The sequence below is a fragment of the Falco punctatus genome, assembly GCF_963210335.1.
Source record: "Falco punctatus genome assembly, chromosome: 11".
NCBI lineage: Eukaryota > Metazoa > Chordata > Aves > Falconiformes > Falconidae > Falco > Falco punctatus.
This window is the reverse complement of record NC_137591.1, coordinates 29,021,946-29,034,970: the sequence shown is the minus strand read 5'-3', so window position 1 is coordinate 29,034,970 and position 13,025 is coordinate 29,021,946. Positions and strand designations below refer to the sequence as shown.

General features: G+C 59.0%; 1 protein-coding gene across 3 annotated transcripts in view; it reads left to right on the top strand.

Annotated features, from left to right (window-relative positions):
- The first annotated feature begins 485 nt into the window (after nucleotides 1-485).
- The window catches only part of FAM163A (family with sequence similarity 163 member A), a 16,021-nt gene continuing 3,481 nt past the window's right edge, over nucleotides 486-13,025 (top strand). Inside the window, exons 1-4 of one of the 3 annotated variants that reach the window (XM_080407488.1) lie at nucleotides 486-584; nucleotides 11,455-11,551; nucleotides 12,110-12,132; nucleotides 12,661-12,775. In XM_080407488.1, the coding sequence (XP_080263614.1) occupies nucleotides 12,683-12,775 (93 nt within the window). In that variant the 5' untranslated portion in view covers nucleotides 486-584; nucleotides 11,455-11,551; nucleotides 12,110-12,132; nucleotides 12,661-12,682. Of the gene's footprint in view, nucleotides 585-11,454; nucleotides 12,776-13,025 lie in introns of all 3 variants that reach the window. The other 2 variants (XM_080407487.1, XM_080407486.1) reach the window with 2 other exon arrangements.

Here is a 13,025-nt window from a genome sequence, read left to right as displayed (position 1 = left end):
AGTGCCTGGGGTGCTGCAGGACTTCGCTTTGGGGGTGCCCTGGGAGCACCCGGGAGTTTGGGGTTGCGCAGGGGATGCTGCCGGTGTGTGCCCTCCCCCCCCACCACCCCGGTGTACGCTGGGGGGCTGCCCCCCTGTGCTCCCCACCGTGGGGCAGGCTTCTGGGGACTCAGGGGGGGCCGTGGCCCGGCGCCCCCAGCCTGGCTGCTCGGCGGGGGAGTTTCGGGAGCAACGACGCGTCTGCGCCCCCCTGCAGCGAGCGGCGGGGGCCGGGGGCGGTGCGGGCTGGGGGCCGGGGGTCGGGTTCGGTGCGAGCTGGGGGCGGTGCGGGCCGGGGGCGGTGCTGGGGGCGGCAGCCCCGGCCCCGGGCAAACTCCTCCCTCGCTCGCCTCCCCCCCTCCCCCGGCCGGCCGGACCCGCCTCGGCTCCGCGCTCCGGTGGCGGTCTCTCTCCCGCTCTGTATGCTCGCCGCCGCCGTGGCCACCGGTACCGCCCCCGGCCCCCCCCCGCGCCCCCAGCCCGCCAGCCGCTGCCGCCGGACCCGGCTCCGCCGCTGCCCGCTGCCGCCCGGCCCGGGCACCCAGGTAGGGCCGGGGCACCCCCCGCCCCCCCCGGCACCGCGGCTCTGCAGGGGGTCGGGGAAGAGGAAGGCGCCCGCCTGACTTGGGGGCTGCGGAGGGAAGGGTCCCGGGCGGTGGGGGCTGCGGGCCGGGGTGCCCGGTGGGATGCGCTCACATCCCGGGGCTGCGCCGAGCCCCGCGCCGCAGCCTCGCCCGGCCGAAGCCCCGGGGCTGGGGGTCCCTGCGGGGCCCTGACGGGGGGTCCCTGGGTTACGTGGTCCAGCTCCGCGCTGAGCTGGGCTCTCAAGTCACCGGTAACTCTGGTGGCCGGCGGGTGGGTCGCGCTGAGTTTGCTGTCACCAAAGCCCGCGGCCGAGTTCGGCGAGTCCCGCGCCCGCGGCGCTGCCTCTGGTCCCTCGCTGGTGGCCCGAGAAAGCCCCAACCTGGCCAGCAAACCTCCCCGCGGGAATGGTGGCTGCCTTTGCTGGAGTGGAGGAAATCAAATCCTTTTGTTTCTTCCGAAGGATCTCTGTTTTATCTCTGGCCATGCTGCGGTAATTAAAGGAGACCTGTGCTCGAGTGGTTTGCCTGGCTTTTGTTGGCTCCTAAGGTTATCCTGGAGGATTTTATTCCCTCCAAAAGGGCATGTGGAAACATTTAGTGTTTTCAGCTGGATTTCGGTTGTGTGCTATCGATTGTCTCTCCAGCAGAGAGATTTTCTAAGGTGTGGTGGAATATTCCACCCCGACCACGGTTTGTATTACCGGCCCTTCGGGGGTTTGTGCCTTTCCTTGCCTACCCCCTCGTCGAGTTTCCCCGTGATGCTGTTTGTGGGGTACTGGGTGTACTGGGGCTGCTGGTTGGCATTCGGTGTTGTCCCTATGGGATGCAACGGGCTCTAACTTGGGCTTTGCCAGGGTTGGGGATAAAAGGATTTTCCTAGGAAGGGTTTTTTCACCTGTTGAAAAGCCAAGAGGGGAGAGCAGCAGCAGGCTGGCATTCTCCCTGTTATGCTGGACATCAGATCAGTGAGTCTGATCCCATTCCAGCACCGTCTGCGCTGGGATGTGAGATCTTCTCCCATCTCTTTCCAAATAACTGGATTTCAGCCCAGCTGCAGGCCTGAGGACAGCCGGCTCCAGAGCCCTGCTTAGGCGAGGTAGCCCGGCCCCACTCTGCTCCAGCTGGGAAGACCCTTAACACGGTGGGAATCAGGCACATGGGATATTCCGCTTGTCAAACGTTCCTCTCCGGAGAAGCGCTGAGCGTCCTCCAGCCATTTTACGTGGGAGCATTCGGGTGCACGGACTGACAGGAGATGCAGGCAGCTGCCTGTCTGCCGGGAAGCGTTGGGATGGGGCGTTCGGAGGAGCTCAGCTCCCGGCTGGAGCAGGATCACCCACCTTAACCACAGGCAAGAATGGGAAACAAGAGCTGCTCCCCTTTCTGGGGGCCGCTTTGTGGTCATGCCTCAAATCCAGTAGCCCCTCGGGCAAGTTGTGAACAGAAATAAGGTCAGGCCGTGGTGTTCCCGTTGTTCCCTGCCTCGGTTTCCTCCCCCTTCTCCCCCTCCAGCCCCCGTCCCTGCCGCCCCCCATCCCTCCTGGCATCTCTGCCTGCCTGACCTTCCCCATCGCTGCTTTCCCACCAGGATGAAATATTTATTGAGGCTCCGTTACCCTTGTTTTCTTGAAAGCGAGTTTCACACTTCATTTGCAGGAGACATTAAGAGATTTCACAGCGGGTTTTCCTTCTCGCTGGGCGCATGCAATGGTGCGTGCGTGACCATCCCAACCGGCCCCGCTCCTGCCTGGTCGGGCAGCACAGGGTGGGTGAGGTGGAGCGTCTCGAACAACGGCAGAGTCTGTGTCCCCACCGTGTGATAAACCAGCCAGGGATGAAATAGCTGCTCTGAAATCCAGCGAAGAGTTCAGGTCTGCAGAGCTGACCCATCCGTGCATGGCTGCACTGCGCCTCCTCACCCCGGCTGGGATGCAGTGGGCGAAAGGAGTGTGAGTGGTCCCATAAAGCAACCATGAGTGAGGTTTTCCCGTGGCTTTATGGAAAAGTCGCTCCTGGACCTGATGCTGGAGTGACTCCGCTTGGATTTACCCCAGGTGGCAGGGTAGGGGTAGGCGCTGTGCCCCTGGGTTGGGAGCGATGTGCAGCTCCAGCTTTCCCTGGATCTGCACAGCCCGTGGGCTGCGGTCCAGGATCCTGCCGGACGGGCCATCCCGCAGGGATGAATTGCCGTTGGCTTGGAAAGCAGAGCTGCGGTGGGGACCCACGCCTGTCCCACGGGGTGGCTGTCCCCAGGCAGGCTGTTCTGCCACAACATGGGGTCAGGATCCTTGCAGGTACCGCGGGTATCCGAATCGCGGAGTGGGAAAGGGGGCCCATGGCTTCCCCCCGCAGTGTGGGGCAGCTTTCCGGGGGGAGAAGGCTGCAGGCTGATAGCCACTGATCTGCTCTGGCTGGGGGGGTGAGAAGGGTGGGATGGACTCTCCAGCATGCGCCCCAGGGATGGGGATCCCTGGGGGTCAGGGCAGCTGTAAGCTTCCGTCCCCATGGGTGACGTGGCTGTCACTGGGTCTGCATCCCAGCGGCAAGGAGGGGGTACGTGGGCAGAACCAGCTGGGGCACCCCAAAAAGCAGACAAGGCAGAGCCCGGAGCTCCTAGTGGGTGGTGGCAGGAGCAGGGGTTTACCTGCAGGGCAGGTGGTGGGATTTTAGCTGGTTTGCCTCCAAGCTGGCTGGTTTTTAGTTCTCCCCCACCCTGGCTGGCCCTGCAGCAGGAGCAGCTTGTCCCTTCCCTGTGCCATGCCCCGCTCTCTGCTGGGGCAACCTGCGATGATCCCACCCTGCTGAGCCCCCTGCTCCCACTGTGGGGTCTTTAAAAGCACAGGGGAGTTAAAAACACGTGTCCTTAAGCCTGGGAGATTGCCCCCTGCCCCCAAAATAGCTGCCGGCCTGAGGCCCTGCAGATGGGCATCAGGCTCAGGGATAGGTCACATCTCCTCCCTGGAGCTCAGGGATGAGCAGCTGGTGGCAGCCGTCGCATTGGGCAGACAGAGGCAAATGAAGACAAGAACAGAGACTTTTCCGGGTTGTTTTTTGGATCCCGACCACAAAGCCATGCCGCTCCAGAGCCAGCACCTGGCTCTGCTGTCTGGCCCCACCGAAAAGAGACAGTCTGTCTGCCTTGTGCTTTCGGGGAGGCTTTGAGAGCCCTCCTGCCTGTAGTACTGCCGCACGTGGGAGGCTCCTCTCTCTGTATTGCTGCCTGAATGCAATTAGGCTTTAATGAGTCATTAAAATAAATCTCTGTTTCTACTCCAAGCGAACATGCCGGGGGGATGCTGACAGTCGGAGCAGCAGGTCTTGCATCATGCAGAGCAAGAGGCTGCGCTTCCCCGTGCCCTCCTCCCCAGGGCTGGGCCACCACACCCTCCATCTCCCTTTCCCACGGAAAAAAGTACATTCCCCAACCACCAGCACCAGGTGGGAGTGGGGTTAAATTACAGCCAGCCCGAGGGTTGGTTTTTTTGGTTGGTTTTGGGTTTTTTTGGAGAAGGGGTGGTCTGAGGGTGGTCTGCTCCCTGATGCTGGAGGGCACCAGCCTGGCTGGAAGTGGGCAGAGATGTAACTAGCCCCAGTTCTTGGCTCCTGGGTTGTTAAAGTTGCCGACAGCTGTTGGCCGTGTCCTTTTTAACCCAGATCTGGATCTGATGGGCAGCTGGGGGAGATCTCAGCTGGCCCTGCGGCTGGAGGGAGATGAACGTGAGGCGAGCGCGGTGCATCACTGCCAGACATCCATAGGGTTTTCCTGGCTGTAAATAGGAGCCAAGAGGAATGCTGGTGGCTCCTCAACTCATGGGCAGAGGCAAGGTTTATCTTCCTTCATTCCACCTAACTGGTAGATGGTCCAGTTACCCCTAATGATGTCTTTGCTAATTTAATCCCTCCACAGTGGCTGCCTTGCTGGCACGCTAGCGGGCGGAAGGGCAGATGCCAGCAGGACACAGGGGGACGTCCCCTGTGTGTCCCCAGGGAGCAGCATCCCTCAAACACACAGTCACTGTTTCAGCCACCGGCCCCATCGCGTTATCCAGGCTGCGGGAGGGCACGAGTTACAACCAGGGGTTGAGCAGGAGAATTTATTTTTTATTTGCTTTACTAAAATAAAATATATTGGGTGACGCTGAGGCATGACAGAGCCACCCTGGCACAATTTGGGTGGCATTGCCCAAGCGTCCCATGCTGGGGGTGCTGAAGCTCATGGGATTACAGAGGCTCTACCTCAGCCAGAGCTTTTCCTCTGCACTTTGCTTTTGGGAGCAGAGCTGCCTGCTGCAGGGAAAGGTTTTGCACAAGTCGTGTTTCATACATCAGGCTGGGAGGAACTGGGACAGGGCAGCAAGTACAGTTCCGGGTGGGAATTGGGAAACCGGGCAGAGAATCTTCACGGGCGTGATGGAACTGAGGTGGAAAGGGTGAGATGGCGCCAATGTCCAGGGCAAGGATGTAGATAACAAAGTGGTGCCTTGTAGGAGAAGCTGGCCTGGGGGTTGTTTCAAAGAAAGCCAGTGAGAAGCTGGCTAAATTAAAAAAAATCTGTAGTGAGAAACTCACTGCTGTGCTCGGTTGGATCTTGTCGGGGATGCTCTGAACTGTGGTGCACAATGCTTCCGCTGGGATTGATCCTCCTCTTTCAATATGCACCCGGGATGAAGATGCATTTGATGTCACCAAGTCCCCTGGTGGGATTAGCCCCACTGAGAGCAGAAGCACGCACCTTCCTGTGATGGAGCAGCAAGAAAATCAAACTGGGAAGATTGTATCTCCACAGGGTGTGTTTGCAGCCCCTGGAGGACGGAAGGATCCAGCTGAGGTCATCATTTCCTTGCCCTGATGGGAAGAGCCTGCTGGTGTGAAAATAAATGGGTGCCGAGGAGGTAAAGGTTTCATCCTGGAGCAACGAGGGTGCTGGAGAATGAAGAGCAGGAGATACTTGAAGGGAGGCTGGCTCCATCATGCTGCCAGGGAGGGTCTCCAGGCTGCGGGATCTGCAGGATCCTGATCTATCCCCTGGACCTTCCCCTGCCCTGAGGCCTTGGTGTGGAATGGCTGGAGGCTGAGCACTTTTGAAGAGGTCCCTGCTGCCGCATTTTGCTTTGCCTTTCCCTGGGCCACTGCTGGGAGCCACTGGTGGATGCAGGGGAAATACTTGTGCCGTGGTGGTGCTTTTAGCACAGGGTTCAACCAGCTGTGGTGTACCTGCGCTGGTGCGATGAGCTTATGCAGACACCAAGGGTGACACTGGGCTGGAAGCAAACAACCTTTCCTGCTCCTTTCCACGCTCACAAGGATCCCTGTCCTGTGCTGTACGCTGTAAACACCCAGGCGCTGCAGTGGCAGAGGGATTTAGGGGCAACATGGGGTGGAAATCAGACCCAAGTCCTTGCTGTCTGGGGCCGTGTTCCCCAGGGATCCATGGTACAGCAGGATCCCGCCTGGGCTCTGGCTCTCCGCTGGCTGTGGCCATAGGCTTGGTCCTGAGCACGTGTGTGTCACAAAACGGTCTGGCTTTTTGGCGAGGGTCGGTGTCGCCCAGGGCACACCCAGCATTCTGGCTCTCCACAGCCTCGCTGCGCTCCCGGAGCGGCTGCTGCTGCTGCAGCTGCTCGTCAGAGGGGCTATTTGGGTGCTGGGAGGGATGGTGCCCGCAGCAGGGATGCTGGCCAGGTCCTGGCTGGCTCTGGAGAGCCCGCGGGGATCTGACGTGCAGGATAATCTCAAAAGCCCTTCTCTGTGCAACTTGGCTTGATGCCGCCAGTTTTGTCCCTGGTTATTTTGGGACCGGAGCGGAGCAGCTCCCTGGCACGTATACCTGGGGCTTGGCTGCGGCTTTTGGCAGGAGCAGCCTCGGGAGGGACCCTGGGCGCAGTGGCAGGCGATGAGCCATGTGGGTCAGACCAGGGACGTTTCCCTCCTGCATTCCACCGTGGGCTGCCCGTGTCCGATGCCTTCCCCGTGGTGGGTGCCGTGGCTCCCAGCTGGGCTGGTCGGGGAGCCAGCTGAGCAAATGCAGGGGGTAGGAGACACGTGGGAGGATGAGGAGGGAGGTGTCATTTTCATTTTCCTGCCCTGTGTTTTAAGCCCTCCTGTGATGAGGAGGGGCGGCAAGGGGGTGTAAATTATAGAAGGACTTGTCTAGATCCAGGTGTAGCCCTGGCCGTGCCGTGGGCTTTGCAATATCACCTTGATGTGTGTGCTTGGCCAGGGACAGGATGGGGTGACGGTCCCTTCTGTGTCCCTCCGTGCCTCCACGTGGCTCCAGTTAATCCATGCAGGCAGGCGAGACAGGATCTGAATAGTCGCTTAAGGAGATAAAGGGCAGATGAAGTGCCCAAGTAACGAGATACTGGTGTAATCTGTACGCGAGATGTCCCAAGCTGCAAGGCTGCCCTTCCTCCCAAAGTCTCCGAAGTGCCGGGAAGTCTCCCTGGGACAGGGATGTGGATGTGCTGTGGGTCCCAGGATGTGCCGGGGCTTCACACACCCAGCGCTGCCGCGGCCAGAGGTCGGAGGGGGATGCCTGGTCCTATGTGGCTGTAAAGGCAACTGCTGCTGCCAGGGAAGGTCTCCTGGGCTCATGCAGGGCAGGATGAGGCCCAGCATGGGAGGGAGCAAAGCTAGATTGGCAAGAAGCTGGTTTTTGGCAGAGTCTGACGGCCAGGAGAGGTGATGTCCTGGGCTCGGTAGGTCGGGAGCACAGTGTTAGCGGTGCCCTTCGAGCCCGCCCAGGAGCTGGGGTCTGGCTGGCAGCTTCCACCCTTGAAGCGGTTTGATTTTTTGTTAACTGCAATTAACATCTTGCCTTTTCCACAAAGCTTTTGCAAGAGCTGGTTTCCAAACCTTGTTGGTATTTCTTCCTTCCCATCTCTCAGCTGGGCAGGAGCGAGGCAGGGAGCCCCGGCGAGCTGGTGCGGGTGGTGGAGGGAAAGCAAGGGCAGGCTTGCGGCAGGGCACGGGGTTTTCAGTTTTGATGACTGACTGCAAATTGCCAGAGCCTCAGCTGGGGGATGGTGTCACCTCCGCGACCTGGCTGTCCTTGCAGTGGCCAGGAGCAGGGTGCTGGCGGCGCTTTCCCCTGCAAAACTCCCTCGCCAAACCCCGGGTGTCTCAAGGCACCAAAGGGATCGTGGCGTGAAAAAGCCTCGAGTAGGAAACAGGTCACACAAAACACCCTTTCTGCTGGTAAGAGCCTTGTGTGGTGTTCGCTGCAGCAGGCTGAAACCAGGGTTTTCCCAAGAGCTGCTGGGATTCCTGTCCCTGGGCTGGTCCAGTCTCAAATGTAACCAGGCAGAGCCAGCCTCGGAGCTCAGCACCACTCCCGGCGGTGGGATCGCTGTGGGGGGGAACGGGCTTGCTCCAGTCACCCGGTGTCAAGGTCAATTTTTATGCCTTAAAGATGCTTTTTCCTCAATCTATTTATTAACATATTAATATCCTATTATTAGCTTATCAAAAATCAGGGCTGGCCCCATCCTGCCCCCACCCCCCTCCCTGAAATGATGGGGCTTAAGCAAGCTTATGTTTGAGGGCAAATGAAAGCAACAATTTGTAACTCCAAAAAATAACGTTTACAGAGCCTAGGGTGGGCACGGGTTCTGCCCCCTGCTGACCCCCATGGATTCGTTAATTAAAAGTTTAAAGGCTTCCAGGTGCCTCAGTGGTTTGGGAGCTGGGCAAGAAGCCCACGGGCGAGGGCTGGGTGCAGCCCTCCACATCCTCTTACATCCCGTGTTGCCATCGTTCTTTGGGTGAAAATTCAGCTGGGCTTGGCACATTTCGGAGCTGGGGGGCTCTCCTTGTTTCTCTTCCTCCACAGCTTGGCCAGTCCCCTTACGCCTTGCAGAGCATCTGACATGCAAGGAGTTTGCAAGGCCTCAGCCTCCCCATGCACCCATCCTGCCCCATGGCTGGGGGGGTTGTGCTGCTCATGTCCTTGTCCCTCGCTGAGATTTGTGACTGTGGGTTAATCCACCCAAATCCTGCCGGGTTGAGCCCGTGCCGGGCAGGCCACAGCCGCCCGGGAGCTGCCCTGTTGTTTGCTGCTGTAATCTGTTTTGCAAAGGCAGCCCCTGATGCTGTTTTTTTCCAATTAGGCCCTGGGAGATGATTCTGGTGAGGCAGCGGCTGGGCTAATTTACCAGGCAGACATTTCATTGAATTAGCCCGTGAGCTGCAGAGCAAAACCAGGAGAGCAGAGCCCTGGCTGGGGCAGGACTCACCAGCGAGGTTCGGCGTGATGCTGACGGCAAAGAGCCGTGCTGTGCCCAGCCTAGAACCCGCTCCCCAGCTCTGGTGTTGGTGCCTGGCCCTGGTCGGATGGTGGGGCTGAGCTGGGGGCTGGTGGGACGCGCAGGGTGAGGAAGGACGGGAGTTTCTCAGCTGGGCTGAGAGTGCTGGCAGCTGGCAAAATCCTCACCGCCGACTTGCAAACCATGCAAATCTGCTATGGACGTCATTGGAGGAGAATAAATATAGAAGCCTGAGATGCCACCCGTTCCCAGAGTCACTTTTCAGGCCGTAACTTTGCGCTGGGAGGCAACATCAATTAAAGAAAATGTATCTCTGCAGCAAGCAGTTTTGCACGCCTGCCCGGAGGAGTTCGATACAGCTGGGGACCCTCCCTCCATTGGGGACAGCGTGACACCGCTGCCTAGCATCTCGGATCGCTTCCCGAAAGCCAGTGAGGGGCAGGGAGGGCAATACAGCCCCACTCTTATAAATCCTGATTTTATTCAGCAACAGTTTATGTGCCAGAGGGTCCCCAGGCCCACCCTTGGGCTGTAGCCCCCTCTCCCGAGCCGCCCAGGAGCAGGTGAGCGCCGAGGCATCTGCTCAGCGTGGGGTGTCTAAATATTTAAACATCTCTCAACTCCCTTTTTAAGCTAGAAGGAGACACGGGGCTGTGCCCCGGGGAGTTCAGCTTGTGTGTCCCCCCCACGATGCCCCTGCATCCACCCCGTCCCGCTGCAGGAGCCGCGGGGCTCGGCTCACAGTGCGGGATGGGGTGGTGGGACCGTGCGGTGCCCGAGCCTGGGGGAGCTGAGCCAGGGGAACCCAAAATGCCCATTTCCCGGCAGGTTTGGATGTGCTTGGGGAGGGCAGCTGGAAAATGGATGCGGACAGACCCCCAGCAGCAGCGGTGCGGCTGCTGGGGCCATTGCACGGCCCGTGTGAGGGCTGTAAAAGGCTGTTGCAGTTGTCCTGCCCATTTCTGGGCACATTTACCTTCCAATTGCCAAGACCACAATTAGTCCTGAGTCTGGGGCTCTTGGTCCTTCCCAGGGAGGTGTTCCATTCCCTTCTGTGTGCCTACAGAAGGGAGCTGTGGGTTAGAGAGGGCTGTTTTATAGGCACAAACTGGGTAGAAGATGAGCTGCTAGGCTGCTGGTGAGCAGGATTCAGGGAGGGGGAAGGGTAGAAAGTTCCTTCTTTCTGAAAGCATCACCTCCAAAGAGGCAGGGAAAGGCAGCGCTTCACTTCTGGTTTGTTTTAATTTTTGCTTTTTTTTTTTTTTCTTTTTTCATTTTAACATTCACTGTTTTAATAAGGAAGAGCCCGGCTCCTGAGCAGAGCCGGTGAAAGACTGGTCCCAGCAGCCCCAGGGATGGGAATACCGGAGATGGGGCACGTGCAAGCGCAGCCGCCCACTAGGCAGCACCAGCCAGACACGCAGCTCTCGGAGGTGACCAAAGGGTCCCCAGGGCCGGTCCCTCCCTGCCCAGGGTCGTTTTCTGAGGCCGCCTGCTCGCTCCAAACCTCTGGCTAATTGGATGCTGCTCTCCGAGCTCTAAATCAAATCACGGCTCCCATGAAATGAAGTTTTCTGGATGCGAACGGCCGCCTGCATCATCCATCACTGCCCAGCTCACGGCACGTCCCTCTCGGGGGGTCAGGGAAGATCAACATTTGCTTTTTCCAGCCACCCACTGTCAGCCTCTCCCCATTAAGGGTGGCAGCTGGGGGGGTGTGCCCCCCACCACCACCCCCAGTGCCCCTCGCTCCTGGCAGTGTTTCAGTGCAGTTGGGTGGCGGGCGCAGGAGCCGAGCGTGTCGGTCTCTGTTATTAGCTTTGTGTCGGGTCCCCTGATGGATGGAGATATTAGCTGGGTTATGGTCCTATTGATTTCTCAGGCAGGGTTTTTTTTTTCCCCTTTGTTTCGTGGGCGAGGGAGGCTCGAGGAAGAAATCCAATGCGTGCCTGCCTTTTGGCTTTGTACAGGAACTTTCCAAGAGCTGAAAATCAATTTTCAGCAGGCAGGGTCCTGCAGATCACCGCAGCGGAGTGAGGAGGGGGGGTGGGTTTGAGGGGAACCCCCACGGTGCCTGCCGGCAGCGAGGGGCCGGGGCAGAGTTGGGCAGGTCTCGTCTGGAAGCTGCCACCTCTCTCTGTCAATTAGGGCCACGTGGCAAGCAGGTAATTAGATCTCCTCGGCTGCAACTGGCTGGCACTTCGGCCCTATCAATTAGCCTTGCTCTGGACGAGGCACAGAGGGACGCGGGGGCCAGTAATGAAATGTGGTTGTGCCAGGCATTGCTGGAGGGTGAGGGTGATGGGTGCCCCCACTTCCTGGGTGCAGGTCTCTTGCTTTTGCTGAAATTGCAGGTTTTGGGCGTGGGATCATCCTTTCCTGGCGGTCTGGCTTTACCCACCTTTGCAGCACCCACCTTTCCTGCCAGTCTCCCTAAAAAAGTGATTTATTTACCCCTGTTGTAGGGACAGAGGTGTCATCGGCAGGGATGGGGACACTGGGTGGCCCCCTTGGGCAGGGGAGACAAGCTGACGGTGATGGATTTTTCTCCTTGTCTTCCCTCTTAGGGCCGCCAGCATCTCCCTGTGGCCATGCAGTGCTGCCTGTCCTGCCTGGCCACCCCAGGGCCAGCGTGACCTTGACACCCTGCCTGTCCTTTTCTGGGTAGGTGCCTGGGGGTGGCGGGGGTGCCTGGGGGGGTCCCTAGGGCTTGCCTGCCCCACAAGGGATGGAGGACCAGAGCTCCTTTCCCAGCGGCACCTCAAACACTGGCTGCTTGCGCGATGATGCATCCGCCTCCCCCATAATTAATCTTAAAGAGGAAAAGGCCAAGTGCTGACTAAGCCAGGCCTTCGCCCTGTGGAGCTACATGATTCACGAGCTGCTGTTGGTAGCACAGCCTTGTCCAGCAGAACGTTCCTCTGAGCTTGGAAAACTTCTCCCTTCCCTGCTCCAAATTAAAGAAAATAATCGTAATTATAACAATAATACTAATTGCCATCATCATCACATCAGCGTCAGCATCTGCAGGACCTAAAATGCTTTTTGCACTGTGCAGGCTGCCAGGGGCGCAGGCACATGCTGAGCCCCATCCCCACAGGACACGAAGCAGGGCTTCCCGCCGGTCCCGAATGGAGGCAGATTCTCGGGAAGCAGGGAAACGCGGGTGGGTGCAAGGGGTGCTGTCGGGCCACAGCTGACCTCTCCCTCCGCTTCTTCCAGGTCCAACGCCTCCGTCACTGAACGTAAGTAGCCCCCCAGTCCCATGGCAGCGGGGGAGCGGTGGGGGATGCTCGGCTTGTGCCAAGCTGACATTAGATGCGTCGGTGCCCAGCAGGCGCCCAGCAGGGTGCATGTTTGGGGCTCAGACTGCCAGAGTTGTGGAGTTCAAAGGCTCCTCTTTGGCTTTTCCTGGTGGGAACCCAGGTTTGCTTCTGCGTTTTGAAGCAGAGGCTGTATTTTCCGCTGGGATGGTGGAAGTTGGCCCTTTTTGCTCAGCAGGGGGGAGGGCTGAGGGGGACACTGCAGGGTGGTTCCCAAAGACCCCAAGCCAGAGACAACAGTGGCAGTGAGGGGACGTGATGCTGCGTCACAGGTGTCCTTGCACTAAGAGGAGGAGAATGATGCTGGGTGCTAGTTTTCCAGTTGGGGAGGGAGGAACAGGGATGCAGTATTTTGAGATGCTTCATGAGCATCTTGCCTGTGATATGATGACGAAGTCACGCCAGGTGCTTTTGACGTCCTGGGGTGACGTGTGTGGCCCTGCCTTTCAGAGTTTGATGGAGAATCGGTCGGATGACAGCGGGAACTGTTGTAATCACCGGGGGAATCCTAGCGACAGTGATCCTACTGTGCATCATTGCCGTGCTCTGCTACTGTAGGCTACAGGTGAGCGCCGCAGCTGTCTGTCCCCTGTCTGGCCACGGACCCCAGCAGCGTGGCAGCTCCTCGGGCTCCTGCTGCAGGAGGGGTCTCGAAGGGGAGTTCTTGTCTGTCTGTGGTGGGCAGGGAGTTGAAACCCCCCTTCCCCCAAGGTGCTGCAGTTATGTCCTTTCCTCCTCCGGGCCCAGGGGTGTTCCCCTAAGGCTTCTGAGTCTCTGCAGTGCTTGGTAATTGAGGTGTAGGCTTGGCTGGCTTT